Below are 23599 nucleotides of genomic sequence, written 5' to 3'. Positions count from 1 at the left end.
ATTTTTTATATATACCATAGTTTATTTAAGCAGTTTTTTCTTCATCTCTCACTCGGCTTTGGCCCGTATCTTTGAATTCGTTTATTTTAGCTATTCTCGGTGTTGAGCATTATCCAAAACACCAGAAGGTTCAGATCTCTAAATGGAAACTCTAAAACAATATGGCGACCAAGAAGACTGAGCAAACTACAAGAAAGGCGTATCACAGAGCTATGGAATATCAGGAGTCAAATTAAGTAACCCATGCGCAATACAACATTTATTCGTTTGTTTATTTATTTAATGCCCCCCTCCACAAAAGGAGAGTGGACCTGTAAATTCACCCTTGTCCGTTCGTCCGTTCGTCCGTTCGTCCGTTCGTCTGTTCCTCTGTCCGTACTTTTATCAATAACTACACCTTGGAATTTTTTGAAAATTTGCACAAACATTAAACATGATATGAGTAAAAAAGTAACAGAACGGATTTTCCGGGAAAACTCCGGTTGCCCCCCCCACTCCCCAGGGGTGCCTTTCGGGTTAAAATTGCTACAATTGACACTTTTGTAGTTATTAAAAAAAAAATTGATAGCCTTGGATTTTTATCAAACTTTCTGAAATATTGTAACTAACTGATTTCTATATAATTTTGTTTATCTATATTTCGCGATAACTATTGGTTGTGACCCAGGGGCTCTTTCAGGGTTAATAGAAGCACCCCAGAGCTATGGAATATCGAGAAGCCGAATTCAGTAACTCATACGCAATACAATATTTATTCATTTGTTTATTTTTTTAATTGTTTAATTAATTAATTATATCCTATTTATTTGTGTGTTTATATATTTGCAGTGTTGGCAAACATGTGCTTTCGTTCATTACAATTTTGACATCTGGGGAAAAGTGTGTAAAAATAGAGAACAATGCGTAAGTATATCTACTGTTTTTATTTTTCTATTGTAACATATTGTTTACAAACGCATATTTTATGTTATCTAAGCACCCAATGGTTTATTATAATCCTTTGAATATGGTGTTAAAGATGTTCACAGCATTAAATATGTCTACCAATCACAGGAATATTACGTATTTCATATTTATCTAGGGTCAGATTTATCAACAAGTATATCATCAAAGCCGCCATGTTTTTTTTATCGCAAGCTTTTTTCAATATGGCGTTAAACATTGCCAACGAATCCAGAAAAATTCGTATAATGTATTTCATATTTATCTGAGACCAGATTTATTAACAGGTTTAGTAATGTTAGATACACTTGATGACATATCAAATGTAATCCCTATCTCGCAAGATAGGCACTTTTCAGATTACATAGAAGATGGCCGAGATCCAAATTCTTAAAATATCTATTACTTATTCGTTAATCATCCTGAACACTGTACGCCATCTTGAAAGTAACATCATTGCTAAAGTCAGATTGTCATGAAGCCATGCTACTTCAGTAAGAATATAGAAATATTAAGAAACATCATTTCAAGGGGCCCAAAACAAGCAATGAATGTTAATAATCATAAAACACTGCTGATGATAAAATATTCCATTTATTCAAAAAACTTTTCGGTTTCACAATAACAGTTATGATATTAGTGACGGCGTGCGTGATGGAGGGTGGTATGATTTTTGTAGTTGAGAAAACTGTATCATTTCGCCCGTCGTCGCCCGTCGTCGCCACTTTTCTTTGTTGTTCTATTTTATTGGCAGAGATGACGTCAAACATTCCATCATGCATTGTCTTGAAATGTTGGTCAGTCTCGCTTACATAATGTCCGGGGATTTTGACTTCTTTGACGTCAACCGGGAGCACTCACATTCATGATCTGACGTCATTCCCGTGCACTTGGATTATCCAACATTATATATATATATATATATATATATATATATATATATATATATATATATAGAGAGAGAGAGAGAGAGAGAGAGAGAGAGAGAGAGAAATAGATTTCAATAAATAAAATACGTTTTGCCTATTAAGGATGAAACTTAGAATATTCTGTATAGCTTAATTGCCATATATATTTTCAACATTTACTATATTTATATATGCATATTTAGGTGTATTTCTTCTGTTATGCATAGTTCATTAAATAAAATAGATGTTTTTTCGTCTATTAATTGTTTTTGATCCTTTTCAACTGATAAATAACGGTCTTCACTTCTGACATGAACTGGCTAATGTAATCGGCATATTAGTCGTAAGTCCGAGTACTTTCCAATCCTTCTAGATTCATCGCCGGGTATAGATAAATCTAACCGGTTTTGAAGAATTTGTATGATTTCTTTTGACGATTAATCTGGAAGGGTTGGAAAGTACTCAGACATACGACGAATATGGTGATCACATCAGCAAGTTGCTACCAGAAACAACGACCGTTATTCGGAAGTTGGAAAGAATCAAAAATAGAATAGACGAAAAAATGTGTTTTATTTAATGAAATATGTTTAAGAGAAAAAATGCTGCCTAAATACACACACACACACACACACACACACACACACACACACATATATATATATATATATATATATATATATATATATATATATATATATATACGGCAGTTATCGTGTCACCCTGCACTGATGATTCCAGAAAGGATGGAACACTAGTGTCTGTAGGTATTATATATATATATATATATATATATATATATATATATATATATATATATATATATATATATATATATATATATTTAAACAAATATTATTGAATAGCACGGAATTATCCTGTTTTACAATTTTCTTTTTTATCTTCTCCAATCTCCGAATAGTCCTTTTTGTGTTTTTCTCGAAATTGTATATGTTATAGAAAAACACAAAAAGGACTATTCGGAGATTGGAGAAGATAAAAAAGAAAATTGTAAAACAATAATTCCGTGCTATTCAATAATATTTGTCTAAATGAGAAAATGCTGCCTAAATATACACAATATATATATTATATATATATATATATAATATTATTTTCTAGATGTAAAGTAACAAGTGAAGTTCAACAAGGTTAATACAAAAGTGCTTAATAGCGAAGTAGAGCAAGATAAAAACAAATAATATATATATCTTTTATTTTTATTACCGTTTGATCTGCTTAGTTACACATGTTTCGGTTACCGAATCATATACGATTATCTGCTTAGTTACATATGTTTTGTTTATATATACGAAATTCAGTTAAAACTCTGTAAATTATAATATAAAAAAAATATTATTCGCAAGGAATATAAGTTGAAAAATTAAACTTCCACACGCCACTATTAATGCATTGTTCTGTCATCTTCCTTTCTAGAAAAGCGGATGCCAAGTAGCTTGCCACTTCCGGTATAAAGCGAAACCAGGTAAGAAGAATAAAAAATAAAAATGCTTTTTTTCTTATTTTTTTCTTTGTTTTTTTTGTGTTTTTTTTTTGTTGGTTATTTTGTTTGTTTGTTTTGGGGGGGTAGATTCATAACTATACCTATTTTAAAATGATTTTTTAATCGGTAAAGAAAAATTATTCCTGTACCATAAAGTTTCCATCCTTTGCGAAAAGATATTTTAGAGCATGGGTTATCTGCCCCTGATTTGTTCAGACAACAACAAACGGGAATATTTAAATGAAGGACGATTATGAACATCGGTTAACTTTTCTATTTCATGATAATTCTTCCAGTTATTAAATCTATATAAATAAAACAGTAGATATATATGTATGTATGTGTGTACGTATGTTTGTGAAAATATTTAACTGATAAACTCTTAAATTACTGGTCACATAACCCTGAAATTAACAGAAAATAGTAACCATATTTCAAAGATGTTTGTTAACGAGTACAATCTTTGTTTGGATGAATGAATAACACGTACAAAAATATGTCGGTAAGTTGAAATGCAAAATGTTCATTTCAACTTACCGACATATTTCTATTACTTTTGCGAGTGCACAAATGTATTTATAGCTTGAAGTAGTTTAATTTTAAACCTTTTGTATCTATGTGTCGATAGCTAAAGCGGTAGGGAAGGCGGCTAAAGCGCTAAATGTTCCGGTTTCGATTCTAGCTAATGGCAATCAATTCATATTTTTAATTTTGTAAATCAATACTGTATATTAGGTACAATATAATATACAATTGGCTCTGTAATAATAAATATGTAATCTGCATGAATATATTTAAGCGTAGTTTACAACCGGACAAGGTCGGGTGTTTCTTGCTAGTTTTTAAATAAATCATTTGTATTGTTTCGCTACATAGAATATACATACATATGCAATATATTTTTATTATTGTGACATAAAACCTTAATTACGGTAGAGGTAACAAAGTCGTATTACTGTAAATTAAACCTCGTTGTTAGTCATCGATTTGTGAGCTCTTACTTGGTTGCCATTGCTCACAGGTCTATTTCAACTCGGAATAATAGTACCGAGCGATGTTTGAATGCCTTGCTAAGTAAATTCGGTGAGTCAAGGTCCCATATATGGAATGAATAAAATGTAGCTAGGTTGTCGTCTTCGTATCCTCGTCGACATTTTGAAAGAGGTACAATTAAGAATGTGGTAATTCAGTTAGAATATGAGTACCCAACGCGATATTATGATTAAAGAAGAAAAGGTTGATTATCATAAAGACTAATAGAAAGTGAATAATTACTAACATCCAATGCAAATTCAATTTCGAGGACAGTGTTGCTGAATGTATAGAAAGTTCACATTGGGAAAAGAAGTTAAATGTATTTTAAAAGCTTATATACGGCTTAATTATGTTGACACACCGGTTCATTTTAGATTACCGAAGTTAAGCGGCGTTTAGCCTAGTCAGTACTAAAATTGATGACCATTTGGAAATACTACGTGCTGTATGTGCTCTCCGCTTATCTCGGCATTGTTTCCAGTCGTGTTGGACTTCTGCTTACCACTGAATTCAGGCACTGCCGACCCAGAGGAAGGGAAGTTTGGGATTGCGCAAGCCTTGCTTCACGATTACATGTTCATGCACTCTTACAAGGCAGAACGGAGGCTATCAATAACATTGACATACTGGTTCTCGTTAGATCACTGATTAAGTCTGACCAGTACCAGATGGGTGACGATTTGGGAATAGCAGGATGTACGCACATCTAACAGCTTCCTGTATCCTACCTTGGCCTCCGGCTGTCTCGACCTTGACCTGTCATAACACTGTGCTGGTTAGGATGAGAGAGTGAGGCTGGCTCTCCACAAATCAGCTTTAATTTAAACAAACTCCAACGTGTGCCATCTATCATCTATAGGATGACCAGATGTTCTTCATCGTTTCTGATGGATGAACAATCAATATTACAGACACGAAATTGTACCAGTGGGGGTACAATTTAAAGAATATAGTTAGTGTATGTTATTTTCAGGTCCATTTTTGTTTTGTACATGTCAAGAGAGGATTCATTGCGAATTCTGCAATTGGTATTGTAGAGTTTTCTTTTAATTATGCAAAAAAGCGTTGTTTATAAGGCTAAACAAGTTACGCTGACCGGCATTCGTCTTCAAGTACATTATTTTCATTTTCTAGATTTTGTAAACCCCCTTCTCAAGTTCATTTATTTATTTATTTTTTACCATCAGGCATAGTGTAATATCAGAACATATACCACACTTTAATCATAGCCAAAATGATATCGGGCTAGTTGTTTCATTCGTTATCTATACTCTCTATTTTTAACCATGTGACGTCACATCCGTTTCTAGCACACATGAGGTCGATCTGATATCCGAGTACACTAAGCTGAACCTCACCTGAACCCCATCTCCTGTTATCCTCAACTGGCAAAATAATACTTGCTCAACATTTAAAATCTTAACAGAGTACAAAACCGATTTCGAAATCTAGTGGGAGCGATCTCTTCTTTTCTTTGCAACCATTTTCTTACAGAAAAGACGTTACTGGAATAATATAAACTGTGTTTTGTTACTTTGCGCCTAAGCCCATGACAATATTTTTCTGATGAGTCGTAGACGACGAAATATGTGTCAGTGGATAATTATATTTAAAAAAAAAAACAATATATCTAACGCTCCTCATTTTGAAGAGCCAAATTAGTAAAAGGGAAATTTATTCCCAGCTCGCATTTAGGTAAAAATGCACTTTCGTATAATTTCATTCAAAAGTATCGCAGAACAAAAACAAATAAATAACATCTATGCAGTGTGATGATATTTAATAAAAGCTTCGCACCCCTGCCATTTCTGCAAGACTACTTCCCTGATGAGTACAACTTAGACATCTTCAAATCCAATGTTAGACGCAAAGTAACAAAATGCAGTTTTTTTATCATTGATCAATGTTATTACCTCCATAGCATTCCTCATCTTTCGGGTGGAATTCATTCCTGTCTTTTTAATCCTTATCTTCAAGTAACTGTCGACCTCAATAAGTGGTAACCCCTATGCTATCAAAACGAAAAGCAAAACAAGATACAAAGAACATATCTGAGAACTGTGACGTAGTCTTAGTTACAGACAGACACCAAGATTTAATTTCGGGCAAGATTTTTACATTGAATAATCGACGCAGAGTTCATGTAAATGTGTCCCAATTAACAAGAATCTACGACGTTTCCTAATGTACAAAAACATTGGCAATTTCAAAGGAATATATGTGTTTTTGTAGTCTAACCCAGCGCCATGTTCCTTACCCTGGCCATTTATTTACATATGTTTATACTGGAGGATTTGGTCAAGGTTTCCCCGCTTTAAATTTCTCGCTATCTTCTGTTTTTCTTTCTCTCTTCGTTTTGCGCAACGGTTACGTGCCGATATATTTATTTAAATAACTAATTAAATCGCTAACCAAACAAAATCTTTTAGACGCGTCCACGCAATTCTATGAAATGATTGGTCTGTCGATTGGTCGATCATTCTTTCAAACTTATTTTAAATAAATCTAGAAGATGTACTTGTCGTTGCCCGGTATTAAACGTATCGTTAAATTCCCTAAGAAAAAAAAAATTAAAAGAACAGAAACTGAGACGTGTGCATGCGAGTATTATGTTGTTGTTTTTTTTCTAAACAGTTCATTTCTTGTAAGTAAAAAAATATTCGAACTGAGATAGAAACTAACACCTAAAGACAGTGAGTCAAGTACGATAACCATTAGGCCAGCTTGACACTAGTGTAGGGACGATTCTATATTTTTAGGGATTCGTACTAAATCCCCGATTCTGATACAATTACCGACTCAGATTCTTCATAAAACTCTAAATATTTAACTATAAGATTGTTATTTTTCTCTCAATTACCGTAAAAACACATGTTAAATATGCAGATATTTTCTCAAACTTAAAAACAACATTGTGGGGGATGAGCTATATGTTTTTAGCTTTACTGGTTGTTAAAAATCAATAAATATTTTTTTTAGTGAAACTGCAAACTGAAAGCTTTTGTTTGAAACAAAATTAAATAAAGAAAAGAGAATTAAAAGAATCGTTTTTGGCATCGGAAAATAGGCACACATTTTTCCGATTACGATACCGATTCTGATATTTCCAAAGTTCCGATTTTCCAGATTCCTGATTCCGATTAATCATCCTAGCACTATTTGCAATCTTCACATGGTCCCTCCCGCAAGTACCCGAAGTCTTTCTAGAAATAATTTTGACTAGAAAAACATCGGGGTAACCAATGCCAACAACAGAATCTTCGGATTCATACTTTATAATGAACATTAAAACTGATTTTTACTCTACATGGACAGTAGAAAATAAACTTCCAGTTTACTTTCGACAACGTTTAAGCTCGATTTCTTTATTTTGTCCTTTAGTCCTCACATTCTATGGGCGATTCTTCTGACAAAGGGGGACAATTACTGTTTCTGGGTTGAAATCTATCCATGTAACATTTGTCGTTGGCCAGTTTTTGACCTTGAAGTGGAATTTTTTAGCTCCTTACATCAAGTGGCTTCATGCCTCGTCTGGAGCGATATCCATTAATTCTATTAACCCTTATCCTTAAGTGGCCTCCGGGCCTCAATAAGTTGTGACTCTATAGTATAAAATTATAATATAGTATAGAATTATAAATATATTATTATAATAAATAAATTAAGAGAAAGGGAAAAAAAAAGGCGTACGATGGGGGTAATGAGTGACTCCAAAATGTAAGTAAAAAATCTCGCGGGCAGCAATCGTTTTTTTATATTATTCGATGAATAGCGATCGCAGGGGCAGATAACTCACATTTATTTATTTTATTTTGTCATGAATTAATCTTTTTTTTTAATGTTTATTTATTTTTTTTTTGTCTATTTTTTTACTGTAGTGAAGAAACGGAGACGTGGGGGTAATTTTACCGAGTCCCCACGAATCACATTCATTGGTTCTAAATTAAAGTTGAGCTGGAAGCGGCCGTACCTCGGGATGACACGACGGATGGCGAAGCGCAGGCTGGTTTATATTATTCTTAGTCAAGAAGGACACGGGTGGAAAAAGGTCGATCAGGTCAGTGGGTCACTCATATTTCTCTCTCTCTCTCTCTCTCTCTCTCTCTCTCTCTATATATATATATATATATATATATATATATATATATATATATATATATATATATATATATATATATATCGGTCCTGGATATGACCTTAAACTATATCCGATGGTTAGGCCCCAGCTTGCGGGCTTTGGGGAGCGTAGAGCCACCCTTTAATTTCCATTGCTCCCAGGTCCACTCTGACCCGGAGTGGTAGTACCTGTTAGGGTCCCAACTATTGGTTAAATAGATTGGTTAAATAGAAACCAACTTGAAAAAAAAACAAAAAACAAATATATTCTATTAAAACATTTTCTTCAAAATAACTGTATTCGGCATTAAATAACCTGAAAAGGGTTGATCTGCCGTAAAACAAAAACAACCAACCTCTCTCTATCTCTATCTATCTTTATCTCTTTTCTCTATCTATCTTTATCTCTCCATCCTTCTCTCTTTTTATCTATCTCTTCTTCTCTTTCTCACACACTCTGTGTGTATATCTATATACTTTGGATCTTTATATCATCCGTTTCGTTTGTCTCCGTTCACAATAATAGGCGTTACAAACTGATGATATCACAGATAGATGACGTCATCCACTAAAACAAATGGAATACAGAGATCATCTATTATGCTATAAATGCTAATGTAACAAGAGGATAATTTAATTCATTATAATATAGACGGCCATCACCTATGTGGACTTATCAAAACGCAAAGGCCACTGAAAGATAACGATTAAATAAGTGACAGGCAGACGTTGCGACAACAACCTGATGATGCGTGATGATTGCTAATAATGGTGATGACTGTAACAAAATTGGTTATTTAAAAGTGAGGCTCAACAAGAATTTGTTTACATTGAACTTGAAAACGATGCCTCTATCTAATCTCTCTCTCTGTATCTTATATATATATATATATATATATATATATATGTAAACCAATGGGAGAGTGTAAACACTGGCAAGAAGATGTACACTAACCCTAAGTCCTAGTGGCAACATTTTTAACTTCATCTTCTGCTGAACTGCTCAAAATGTAATCAGACACTCACTGGTCTTTGGAGTTTACTACTCTAATACACTGTGTGAATAAAACGCGCAATCACCCTAAGTCCTTGTGGCAATATCTTTAACACACTAGCTTCCAGATGGATCTCTCGGCTGGCCGTTTGTTGTCAGACGATGTGATTAAATTCTTCCTTCGTAGATGCTTTAGTGTTAGTTGATATGCCGCTTCTCCCGCTGCAGCTTGAGCGTTGTGGATCAGGACAGGGAGATAAGTTTCTTATCAACAAAAATAATCTCTACTCTCATATGAAAGTCACTGTGTGTGTATGTAAGTTCCTTCCTTATGTGTTCCGAAACGGCTGAGCCTATTTTTTGCAAATTTCACACAAAGGTCATTTAGATATATGGCAATATGCTTAGATATATTTTGTACAAAAATTCACCCGATATGTATCGAAAATCGAAAAGATCCGATCTTAAAAATAGTTTTCTTCTCTTATAGATAAAAAGAATTTTTATAGGGTAATATTTTACGTTACACATGCGTAACCTGGGTCGCACAGGATTTGAACTTGGCACACTCAAGTTGTCAGCTTATATCAGTATCATTTCACCAACGCCAAACGCGCAGTTTGAATGGATACATCTTAAGAAGTTTCGTTTCTTGTTTATGGCCGCTTGTCTGTTGTGCGTTTCTTTTCTTTACGTACGAAAGTCAGATAAGGTAAAAGCCAGACCTGCTCTCATAAGAGACACAGCGGAACAAAAAACTTTGTGAAACACTCCAACCAAGCAAAGTTCACATAAAACGAGCAAGCCTCTCTTCCCTCATAAATAGAAAAAAAAAGAAGCTCCAGTGTTTTGTCGTTTTAACTCGTCCTGTGGTTTAGATAGTTGTGTTAGAAACCAACCTCTCCCACTCATACAAATATGTGTGTGTGTGTGTGTGTGTGTGTGTGTGTGTGTGTGTGCGTGTGAAAATAAAGATTTAAAAAAAAAATGGCGTTGTTTGCTTAACGAACAAGATGCTCTACATGGACGCCGGCCAGCGATGAAATCCTCTCCTTGGTGTTTCTTGTTTAGGAAACTAAAAGGAAAAAGAGATGAAAAGGAAATTAATTAAGAAAACAAAAAAGAGAAAAAGAAAGCTTTCTTTTTCGTGAGGGTTTGGCTATCGGATTAGCTCGAGTCAAGAATAGAATTAAAAACAACAAATTGCTCAAAGATGATGCGACGGATAATAATATGAAGTAATAGAAATCTCTGTGAAAGAATAAACAATAAGAATATAGGAGTTTATTTTTGGAAGTTTTAAAGAAAACTTACAAACATTGTAAGTACACCATATATATATATATATATATATATATATATATATATATATATATATATATATATACAGAGTGACCCAAAAAAACGGGCCCCAACTCTAATTAGTGTTTTGTCCCAATGAAATGAAACTTTGGTCATAACTAGTTTATTATATTCAAAACATCACATCAAAACACTAGGGTCTTTGGCCTTTTTTATTGACTGTAAAATGCTCAGAAAAAAACAATTGAATGTCCTCTGTTTTTTTTTTGGGGGGGGGAACATCCTGTATATATTTATATATCTGTAGTCATCGACATGCAGTATGTTTTGTTGTATCACAACTAATCAGTGCTGCTAGACTAGCACCTTTTCCAAGACGAGGATTGAACCTAGAACCATCACTATTATAGCCGGTAGTTCTACCCATTGATCCTGTAAATGACCTCAACAAATGTCCATTTCAAACAAACGTTCGTCCACCACTTTTATAGAGCTCAAACCGCTTGTTTACAAACAAACAGCGAGCCTCGCATATATATATATATATATATATATATATATATATATATATATATATATATATATATATATATGAGGTTAGAAAGAACGACCACGTGTATATTTGTATTTTTTTTTAAATAAACAAACATTTATTTATTTAAGTTTCAAATTTTCGGCTTATAACAAAGCCCTCATCGAGATATTTTTTAAAACAATACAATACATTTTTTTCTTTTTATTTTCTTACTTGCAATGATGTTTGCCAGAGTTTGTTTGTCGAAGATGGTGATTTTGTAGTGGTAAGTGCCGTTTACGCGCAAATGTGTAATATTAGTAGTAATCCGTTTTTTAGAAGCACGGAGACGATGAAATTCAAAATCTATGGTCAGAAAAAAACGACCACGTGCGTATTTGTATTTTTAAATAAGCAAATATTTATTTAAAGTTTCAAATTTTCGGCTTATAACAAAGCCCTAATCATCGTTCTTTCTTTCTATGGAGGAAAAAGGCACAAAATATAAACCATCAAATACTATAAAATCGGGAAGTGGAAGTGTGATGATTTGAGGCTGCTCTCTGTTAATGAAGTTGGAGGAATGAAAATCATAGAGGGGGGGGGTATTTATTTGCTTCTTCACTGAGCAAATTAGGCACAAGGCCGTTTTTTAATGTGGAGAGAGAGGGAGGGGAGAGGGAAAGGGGGATCCTGCTCCCGAGAGGTGGGAAATGGGAGCTGGATAGTAACTGTGGTCGTAGGGTGATCCCTACCTTGACCAAGTTCAGATATGTGGGGTTACCCCCACATATGGTCTTTGCTAGTCATAGCTGGTCTTTGCTAGTCTTAGCTTTGCAGCATCTGTTGTAACAGATACTACACTTTGATCTTGTCCCCCGTGCCGCCGAAGCGGGGGGGGGGGCTGTTTAGATATGTGGGGGTAAATCATAGAAGGGGAATGGATGCAGCAAAATACACAAAGATTTTGTCAACACACCTGTTCAAGAGTGCCGCAGATTTAGGATTAGGCCGTGACTTTATCTTCCAGCAAGAGAATGATCCCAAGCACAAGGCTAAAATAACTACGAAATGGTTTAAGGATAATGGGATTAGTGGTCTACCAGTCCAGTCACCCGACCTAAATCCCATCCAAAATCTGTGGAAAACTTTGAAGTTAAAGGTGCATTCAATAGATCCCAAGAATATTAAGGGATTGCAAAAAGTTTGCAAAGAATCGTTGAACCTACCAGTAAGTTCTTGTATGAAACTAGTAGGCAGTTGTGGAAAGAGTTTGGAGGCTGTAACAGAGGATATACATCTAAATATTAGTAAATGTTTTAAATATTTTTGCATATGAGTAATTTGATTTTTTTGTTTATAAATATTTGTCAACTTAGTATATCTTCATTTCCATTTTATCTTTAGATAGTTAATATTTGTTTAAAGATTGCGTGTAAATTTCATTCAAATTAACTTGAGAAATATGAAAGAAAACAATGTACTAATACTTTTGCTACCCACTAATATATATATATATATATATATAATTATATATATATATAATTATATATATATATATAATTATATATATATATATAATTATATATATATAATTATATATATACTCTTGAGCAAAAACAAAATGGGCCAAACAAATTTTATACATTTTATTGCACTAAAAGCTATATTGAACAAAGAACAATTGAACAAGAAAACTTAAACGAAACTAATAACACCGAACATGACATTTACTTTACTAAATGCTTAGGATGGAATCGCATTCCCTTTTGATTTCTTTAAAAGATCAATCCTTTTAGACATGTACTCAACCAAAGTGGAATGCTGTGAAGAGGAGATGTTATTCCTTTCGCTTTGCACAGCTTCCCACAGTTTGTCATTGTTCAAAAAAGTTATTCCATTCAATGCACGAGATATTATGGACTAAATATTCTCGATTCCGTTTAAATCGGGGCTTTGACCTGGCCCAAATATCACATCAATTGAATTATGAGAAAACCATTTTTTGTGACTTTACCAGTGTGTGTAGGGGCATTATTATGTTGAAAAATAATGTTCTGAGATATTCCCAGCTTCTGGATACTTAGTAACAGTCCTGTTTCTAATATTCAAATGTATTCCTTTGCATTGATTGACTTCTCACATCTAATAAGTTCCACAACTCCTGCAGCAGTAAAAGGTCCCCATACCATTATCCCTCCATTCCCGTGTTTTTCTGTCGTTTTTATGCAACTTGGCGAAAATCTTTCTCCAGTTCTTCGATTGCACCATTCGGGAGCATTCTGAGCGTCACTAACAAGAAAAAATTTTGATTCATCTAACCAGAAAACATTCCTGAACTAGTTTCTATCTTTATTGCCATAACACGAGAAAAATCTCTTTCTTTCATTGATGTTCCCCTGAGATAAAAATGGCTTCTTTAAACACCTTTTACAAGAAAATACCATTTCTTTTATTCATCTAGATATTGTATATCTAGAAAGATAATTTCCAGCCCCTGTTTTGAATTCTTTGCTATGGTCAACATAAGTTTTCTTTCAATCCTTCAAAACAGTTAATTTAAGCATGTGGTCATCCTTCAAAGTGAATGCTCTAGGGCGACCAGATCCAGATTTCCCTTTTACCAAACATTCGACTTCGAACCTTTGACCAATTTGCTTCACTACAGAAATAGATGTTTTCATTTTTTCTTTTCTTAAAATATCAAAAATCTGCTTGTAAGTCACTTTGGACTACCTTAATCCTGCAATTCGGTTTTTTTATATCCTCACCAAGATGCGGTCTTACCATTTTTAAGATTAATTTTTCACTTATTATTATATGCTATAATAATAATGATCTGCAAAATATAAATTTTCAGTCAAAATTAACAAAAATTCATGGGAAAATATTGAAAAATCGATTTCTGTCACTCTTGCCCATTTTTTTTGCTCATGAATGTATATATATATATATATATATATATATATATATATATATATATATATATATATATATATATACTAGCCGATTTACCCGAGTTTTGCTACGGATATATTTGTATTACACAATACTAGTTGGCATTCTTTTAATATTTATGTAATTACAGGTTCGAAACCAAAACTTCTGGGTAAACGGCATTTTCTGTACCACTGGTAAAAATGTAAACGAAAGTTCTACATTACGTAAAAAAAACTGTACAGGTCCGTTTTCAGTTTATGTTGCTCCCAAAAATGTAAATTAGGATTTTTGCGGATGAACTATGCTTGGTTGTGTATATAAAAAGTACCTCATTTTTAATAAAGGAAGGGCTTTTCCACAAAAATTTAATAAACAAAAGATACGGCAAAAATTGAATTACACTTGTAAATCATATCTAAAAAATAGCACGGTTCGTAAACTGCAGAAGTACTAAACAGATAAAAACACCCGCATGTTTGTACTTCTGCAATTATTTTTCTTTGAGTGACGCTGAGACATAAAGCGACACCTCCCTTCCCCCGAAAAAAAAACATAATTACGTCGAAACTCCCCCACACAAATATATATTATCAACTAAATCAATTACCCAGACAGGAAAACATAAGATCTTTCTCAAAAGAAAATCGAAGAAAAAAAAGTGAAAAAAACGCGTAGGAATATATCTGATATAAAAAGCATTACTTTACCTTGTTTCTTTTTCAAAGTATTATGGAAACGATAATAAAATACAGACAGTCAAGTGAATAGTTGAAAAATGATTTTAAAATCGTCCGGAGGAAATAAATTTTAACCTTTTGGTAAACGTGCTCACACCTTACAATGAATCGACATTTATAGCCGAGACTTTAATAGAGGGCTAACGATTTAAAATATTTCGTCGAAAAATAAAATCATCCTTAGCCTAATTATTTATTTTTTTTATCAATATTTGTAACTTTTACATTTATAGAAAATAAATAATTAAAACAAATCATTTTATCACCATATCTCTCGATTTGGTTAAAAACTATATCCATTCATAACCGGAAGTGGAATATCAGTGAAAATTACTTAAAATGTGCCAGTTTAGCAAATAGTACAAAATAACTTGAATTAAAATAATTTAAATAAATTAACTTTAAATAATACTCTTAAATAGAACAATTGCATCAATTACATTACTATAATCAGTAATTTTAATTGAGCGAATTATTTAAAAAGATTTTCTTTAATATAATATGCAAATTAGATTAGTTCTATTATGTACATTGCCTTCAATATAGTGTATATATATATTGATCGTGATGCGATTTATTTATATAGAAAATCTTATAGTAAATAAAATTTATATAGATAACCGTTTTCAGCAGGAAGTTTTGTATATATTAATCAAATTGTGAACAAACAAACAAACAGACAGGATTACGGATTTATAATATATATATATATATATATATATACTGTAAAATTCCAACAAATTTTATTGTTTGACAAGAACTGCAAATAAATGTGAAAGTTTTTTTTCTTAGTCGGTGGATTTTCAGTAAATGGCTCATTTCATCGGAGAAAATGTTGTTAGCAAAATAGATGTGGGTAATGATAAATTTTGCTAATCAGAACATAAATTGAAAATTACGTGTGCAGTGTAGTTTAAAAATGATACTCCGACGCAATGAATGTTCTAGAATGAATTGCGAGTGTTTAAAGCATCTTCCAAGTTGAAAGATGAAATCTTTGGAGATCCAAGTCGTGTATATTATTTTAATTGTGGTAAAATCTTTTGAAAAGTCCTTGGAATAACGTTAAGAAGAAAGACCGTGTAAGGATAGCAAAACTTGCACGCAATAAGAGAAAACCAATCTTTCATATAATGATATATAATAAACGTGGTCTATTTTACCTGTTTTCTGCAGTTTCATAGATCGTCCCACTATCTTGGGTTCATTAATAAAATCTTAACCGCTTTAGTACATTTCAATGTAAATAGAAATATAACCTTTATTTAAGTATCTAAAAACGATAATGTTTTAATACATTTTTGACGATGCTATTTTGTTTTTTATCTATATTAAGGAGATCGAAATATTCGCGAACTATTTATGATGTTGATAGACCCAGTAAAAATGATATTGCTTACGACTTCCTCCTATTTATTCAGTCTGACGAATACTTACGAGAATGAAACACAGAAAATTCTGTGTACCTTGATTTCCATATATTTTCAAATATATATATATATATATATATATATATATATATATAGTAATTTATAAATTACTAACTAGCTCTACCAACGTATTGAGCACTTTTGAAGTAAATACTTTACGCATAAATTTATACTTTTGTATATTAATTTTATGTGAGTAAATGAAGTAGTTATATATATATGTATATATATATATATATATATATATATATATATATATATAGGCAAGTTTTATTATAAAGCACGGAATTTTTCTATTTCACTATTTTCTTTTTTATCTCCGATTAATTTTTTGCGTTATATATATGTGTGTGTGTGTGTGTGTGTGTGTGTGTGTGTGTGTGTGTGTGTGTGTGTGTGTGTGTGTGTGTGTGTGTGTGTGATTGTCACGTGGTGGCTAATTATTAATTGGGTGGGTGGACAATTTTATATATATATATATATATATATATATATATATATATATATATATATATATATATATATATATATATATATATATATAAGCTTAATATTTCTCAGAAATAACAACTATAAAAAGCTGAAATTTTGACAACTGATAGTCGTTATCAGCCATAATAACATGCAAAAATTTGAATCATTTGTAAAGATAGAAAAAGAATTATAACAATTATTTATTTATTTTCAAAATAGGAACATCCAAAAGTAAGGGACAAAATTGAGAAAAACAATGTAAACCACCAAAAAACAAAATAAAATACAGGTACAATCGATATTTAGTAAATGAGCCCTTGCTCTCAATGACAGCTGCACATCTGCGACTACAAGGACGGATCAGTTCTTGACAATCCTCGATACTAATTTTAGACCATTCTTTTTGAAGCTTCATCCACAAATCTTTCGTGTTAGCGGGATTTTTCTCTATAACTTTCACTCCTAAGGTCTTCCAAAGATTTTCAATTGGATTTAAGTCAGGACTTTGCGATGGTCAATCCATAAGTTCAAAATCTTGATCGCTAAGGTAACTTATTACCATCTTTGCCTTGTGACGTAGGATATTATCTTGCATAAATATATCCCTATCGAAACCTGAATTCTGTATGGTTGGCACAACATGATCTTGAACAATGTTTTTATAGATCTGCGCGTTTATATGAGACAAGAGTCGTTGTACCTTGGCTACAAAACATTCCAAATACCCTCACGCTTCCGCTCCCAAACATGACAGTTTTCTTAGTACACTTTGCACTTAATCTTTCATCAATACGTCTCTTTATATTGTTTTTTTCCATCATTTCGAAATAAATTAAACTTGCTTTCATCACTGAAAAATACTTTTGCCCAATTTTCATATGTCCAAATTACATGCCTGTTTGCATACTCTAATCTCTTCTTATTCTTCGAACTAACAAGTGGTTTCTTTCCTGGGGTTCGATTAAACAGTTCTATTTCTTGCAGTCGTCTAGAAACAGTTTGAGGTACTATTCACAACCCTTTTAATTTCTGTGCAAGACTTAAAACGCTCCTTTAATGGCATACGCTGCATTATTCGATCTTCTCTTGCCGAAGTTTTACCGGGTCTGCCGGTTTTAAAAGCACTAACTATTTTGCCAATATCATTTTAGTATTAAACAACCTTGCCTACAACACTCTTGGAACGTTTCACTTTCTCCGAAATCTCTCTAATGGTGTGCTTTTCCCTATGTAGCTTCACAATAGCTTGTCTCACAAAGTAATACATTTTTTGGCGTTTCGCCATGGTGCTGGCTCATGCAACGTTTACAAATGACTAAGTAAGACTTATTCTTTAGAGGAAACCAAAACATTTGAATATAATATACTGTTTACATTGCTTTTCTCACTTTTTTCACTTACTTTTGGACGTTCCTATTTTGAAAATGAATAAATAATTATTATAATTCTTTTTCTATCCTTTGCAAATAATTCAAATTTTAGTATGCTATTATGGCTGATAACGACTACCAGTTGTCAAAATTTCAGCTTTTCACAGTTGTTATTTCTAACAAATATTAGGTTTTAAAATTTTGTCCATTAGTTTTGGACGCTACTGTATATATATATATATATATATATATATATATATATATATATATATATATATATATATATATATATATATATATATATAATTATTTTTTTACTATAATAATTATTATGACCACACATTTATAATTTCCTGTAGGATTTTAACACGGTTTCCTTTTCATTTACGTATGGTCTATGATCGTTTTCTTCTTCGGCATTTTTCCTTTTAATATCCTGAGGATGTCCCCTGCAATAGGGACGAAACGTTGATCACCATTTTATAAATTCATTCGGTTTTTCTTTTTCAAATCAATATATATATATATATATATATATATATATATATACATTTATATATATACATCTATATACATTTATATATATATACATTCATATATATATACATATATATATACATTTATATATATACATATATATATACATTTATATATATACATATATACATTTATATATATACATATATATATACATTTATATATATATACATATACATATATACATTTATATATATATACATATATATATAGATTTATATATATATACATATATATATTTATATATATAGATTTATATATATATACATTTATAGATTTATATATATATACATTTATATATATATATATGCAAATATATATATATATATATACACACATATATATGTATATGTAATTAAAAACATAATTTTTATAACGCAATATGCCTGAAGATGATGGAAGTATTCCAATCGAAATTGCTCGCCAAAGAAACTTATGGATCCAACCTAAACAATTTTGAGAAAAACGCAAAAAAATTATTCGTAGATTGGAGAAGATAAAAAAGAAATAGTGAAACAGAAAAATTCTATGCTTTTTTGACAACACTTGTCTCAATGAGAATATGCCTAATATATATATATATATTTGGGTAGTCAGGGTTTTTTTTAACCTCCTCTCCGCTCTTATTCCATACCACTACCAAATATTCTAAAAAAAAAATAATTTTCAGACTTATGACCCTTGAAAATGTTAGTCTGAACGAAAAGCGCTTTGGGTATATTTTAACGATCGTTTTTAATCGACTTATTTATTTTATTGAATTGTACATATAACTTGCCCCATTATATTTTTTTTCTTTTCCTCACCCCGTTTTCCATTTTTTAGTTGATTGAATTTACGCGATGGTTCACTTCTTTATAATTATTCTAAAATTTTGGCAATCGAATAAAGATATATATATATATATATATATATATATATATATATATATATATATATATATATATATATATATATATAGTGTAAAATTTTGTTGAAAATTCAAAGACTCACGTTTTCTTTTTATTTCCTGGATTTTTTCCATTACAGCTGTTTCATTGATGAGTATGCAATTTTACGATGTATGTTTCCATAAAAATATCCTGTCCCCATCAACTTCTTCAGGTGTTTATCCATTAGATTTTTACAACAAAGAGTATACGTTTAACATGCTGAACATCGTATTTGGGAAAACAGATTTCCAAAGCCATGCCTCCTCACTTCCTCCATCTTTTGGTGTTATGTGAAGATAGTTTTCCGTTTTAACCCGTAGTTTCGTATTTTTTCCTATTCTCAATTATCATATAATTTTATATAATTTATTTTTATATTTATGCGTGTTTATTTTAATGTGCTTTTTTACTTGGTGTTTGAAATCCGTATTATTACCCGATTGCAGATGAATGCAATTCCAGAACATATATATAATAAAATATTTTTTTTAAATAAATAGGAAAAAAATGGTTTAATTATGAATATGAATACGCAAAAAAAAAATTTATAGGAGTACACACACACACACACACACACACACACACACACACACATATATATATATATATATATATATATATATATATATATATATATATATATATATACATAGATATATATATATATATATATATACTAGCAAAAGTACCCGTCGATGACTGGGTTCATAAACAGCCTACAGAAAATGGACTCTGATTTATGAAAGTATGATAGGTTATGAAAAGTAAGGGTTCTAAAGAGATAGCTTCGAATTTGGGGGTATCAAAACCAAATCAAAATATGATGAAAGTAAAAATAAAATAGATAAACATCATAATTTATTATACCATACCTGTTCGCACTGAAACACTTATCACAATATTCTGTGGATCTATATTAAAAAAAAACCCTTGTTAAACTTTGTGACATATTTTCATTCCACGGAGGTCAGGTGCGAACAAACACCCCATAATTTTATTATACCATATTTCTTCAAACTGAAACATAATTATCAAAGTATATTTACGCAGATAGATATGAAAAGTCTTTATTAAAGTTTGTGCCTATTTCCATTCTATGGAGGCCAGGCGCGAACGCAGATCCCACAATTTTATTATACCATCCCTATTTAAATTAAAACATACTTATCAAAGTATTCTTATGTACATCTATATCAAAAACACTTGTGAAAGTTTTTTATTGATTTTTTTTTAATTTTTTATTTCCATACTTTGTGGACCAGGTGCGAACGTAGACCCCACAATTTTAATGAACCACCGTTCTGCCAGATCAAACATACCCATTCCAGTGTCTCGATACATCGTCTATCATAATATGTAATCAGTTTTTTAAAATAGTCAACCATATAGGAGCCTATTCATGACCACACACACACACACACACATACACACACACACACACACATTCAGCTTTTGTGTATATATATATATATATATATATATATATATATATATATATATATATATATATATATATATCGTAGATTCTTTATTTGCGATGCGGATTTTGGTTTATCTGTAAGTTTCCGCACCTCTTGTATGTATTTTTTGCCTATTCCACTATTTTTAACATTATCAATTCGTTTATCATGTTCCCCGCCAAAGAAGATATGAAATTGTTTGAAATGAATAAGTTGTATGACGGGAAAGGAAAAAGGAAAGCAGACGAGGGTGGGAAAAAATACATCGAGAGAATGGATGAACTGATGGAAGGAAACTAAGAAGGAAAAAAGGAAAGAAAAGAGGGCGAAAGAGATAAAGAAGGAAGATATAAGAACACGGAGAAGGCCAAAAAAAAAAGTAATGAAAAAGGGAAAAGAAAGAAAAATAGGAGATAGAAAAAAAAAATGTGTAGGGAATCGATTCCGGTTGCGCTCCGGTTCCGAGTACCGCTGAGTTATTTCCCCTTGATTCTATTCGAAATGGTATTTTTTACTTTTATTCACGTTTAACAGGACACATCTCTATTTGGGACCATATGTACTATGTACGGAGTTGAGCACCGAGATGGCTGTTGACATTACATTTAAATTTATGCATGTTTGTACAGTCGGGGAAGCGGGAGACTGGGAGAGAAATCCCAAATCGAGCAGTTCGAGAGAAGAAACTAACAAAGCTTAAGCTGTTTGACATTTTAGACCATTTAAATTGAAGACGTGGGATTTTGATCCTCTGTCAGATTAGTAGGGGGTATTTACGTCGAATGGGCACAAGTACAACAGGTTCATCAGAGCACATTCCATCAAAATACTTATAAAGCACACATGGATGCAACATTACGACGGTTGGACAGGGATTGGAGCTCGCTTGATAGTACCAGACTCATTAGGTTGGAGCCTTCTCTGGACTCTGCATAAGAGGAAGGACTAGACTAGTAGTAGTAGCACCAGCCCAGACGTGACAATAGTATCCTGTGCATGGGCTAACGGTGGCTTTGTAGCGATCTAAGGTTTAAGTAATTTTATATCACGATAGAAACCACCTTTTGCATCAGTCTTGGCAATGTCTTCAGTGTATTTGTTCCAATTCATATTACTTGTGAATGCTAAGCTGAGCTATCAGGTAGCGTATTATCAATTCATGGCAACCGGTGTTTGAGAAGGTTGATTGTATTAAGAACACCATCTCTGTTGGATAACTCCCGTGAAGCTTCCACAAAATGAAGAATCTAAGTTCACTTATCACATAGATAGAAAAATAATTAAATATCATTTATTGCTTTGTATAATGTACGCTGCTTTGATTGCATAGTTGTCAACTTTACTAAATGTGCTCATAATGCGTTTAGTTTTAACAATTAGTTTTAAGGATGGGTATGTTTTGAAATATATGTTTAATCTGTGAATTGTGAAATAAAATACAGTATCTTCGAACGGATCGAATAAAGCAGGTAGAGGAGAATGAAGATGAAAAGGAAGATAGGTGCAAAATAAATTTCACGATAAAGGGAATAAATAATGAAAAAGACAGAAATTAAAAAGCGAAGCTAACCCGTGTCAGCTGATTACCTGTGTTGGTTTCTGAGCTCAAAGATTTTTCTTAATATCTCTCTCACACACACACTCTCTCTCTCTCTCTCTCTCTCTCTCTCTCTCTCTCTCTCTCTCTCTCTCTCTCTCTCTCTCTCCACGGCCTTTCTATCCTTCTTAACACTTGACGAAAGTTTCGTGTGCTGTCAACTAAAACTGTTGCCATCATTGAGGTGGAGGTCAAAATATGGAATTTATGCCAGCTTCATTTTTTTTATTATCATTATTATTATTATTGTTGTTGTTGTTGTTGTTGTTGTTGTTGTTGTTGTTGTTGTTGTTTTTATCATTATTATTATTATCATTATTATTATTATTATTATTATCATTATTATTATTATTATTATCATTATTATTATTATTATTATTATCATTATTATCATTATTATTATTATTATTATTATTATTATCATTATTATTATTATTATTATTATCATTATTATTATTATTATTATTATCATTATCATTATTATTATTATTAGCATTATTATTATTATTATCATTATTATTATTATTATTATTATTATTATTATTATCATTATCATTTTTTTTATTATTATTATTATTATTATCATTATTATTATTATTATTATTGTCATTATTAATATTATTATTATTATTATTATTATTTTTATCATTATTATTATTATTATTATTATTATTATTATCATTATTATTATTATTATTATTATCATTATTATTATTATTATCATTATTATTATTATTATTATTATCATTATTATTATTATTATTATTATTATCATTATTATTATTATTATCATTATTATTATTATCA

General features: G+C 31.5%; 1 protein-coding gene across 1 annotated transcript in view; it reads left to right on the top strand.

Annotated features, from left to right (window-relative positions):
* LOC145299351 (uncharacterized) overlaps positions 1–23599 on the top strand; it is a 348674-nt gene that overhangs the window by 228425 nt on the left and 96650 nt on the right. The window contains exons 4-6 of the mRNA XM_080144394.1: positions 829–903; positions 3288–3336; positions 8268–8446. Of these exons, the coding sequence (XP_080000520.1) occupies positions 829–903; positions 3288–3336; positions 8268–8446 (303 nt within the window). The remainder of the gene's footprint in view (positions 1–828; positions 904–3287; positions 3337–8267; positions 8447–23599) is intronic.

Source organism: Euprymna scolopes, chromosome 2 (assembly GCF_053919585.1).
Source record: "Euprymna scolopes isolate OS-2025 chromosome 2, ASM5391958v1, whole genome shotgun sequence".
Lineage (NCBI taxonomy): Eukaryota > Metazoa > Mollusca > Cephalopoda > Sepiida > Sepiolidae > Euprymna > Euprymna scolopes.
The sequence above is the reverse complement of the archived record's forward strand: the minus strand, read 5'-3'. Positions and strand labels throughout refer to the sequence as shown.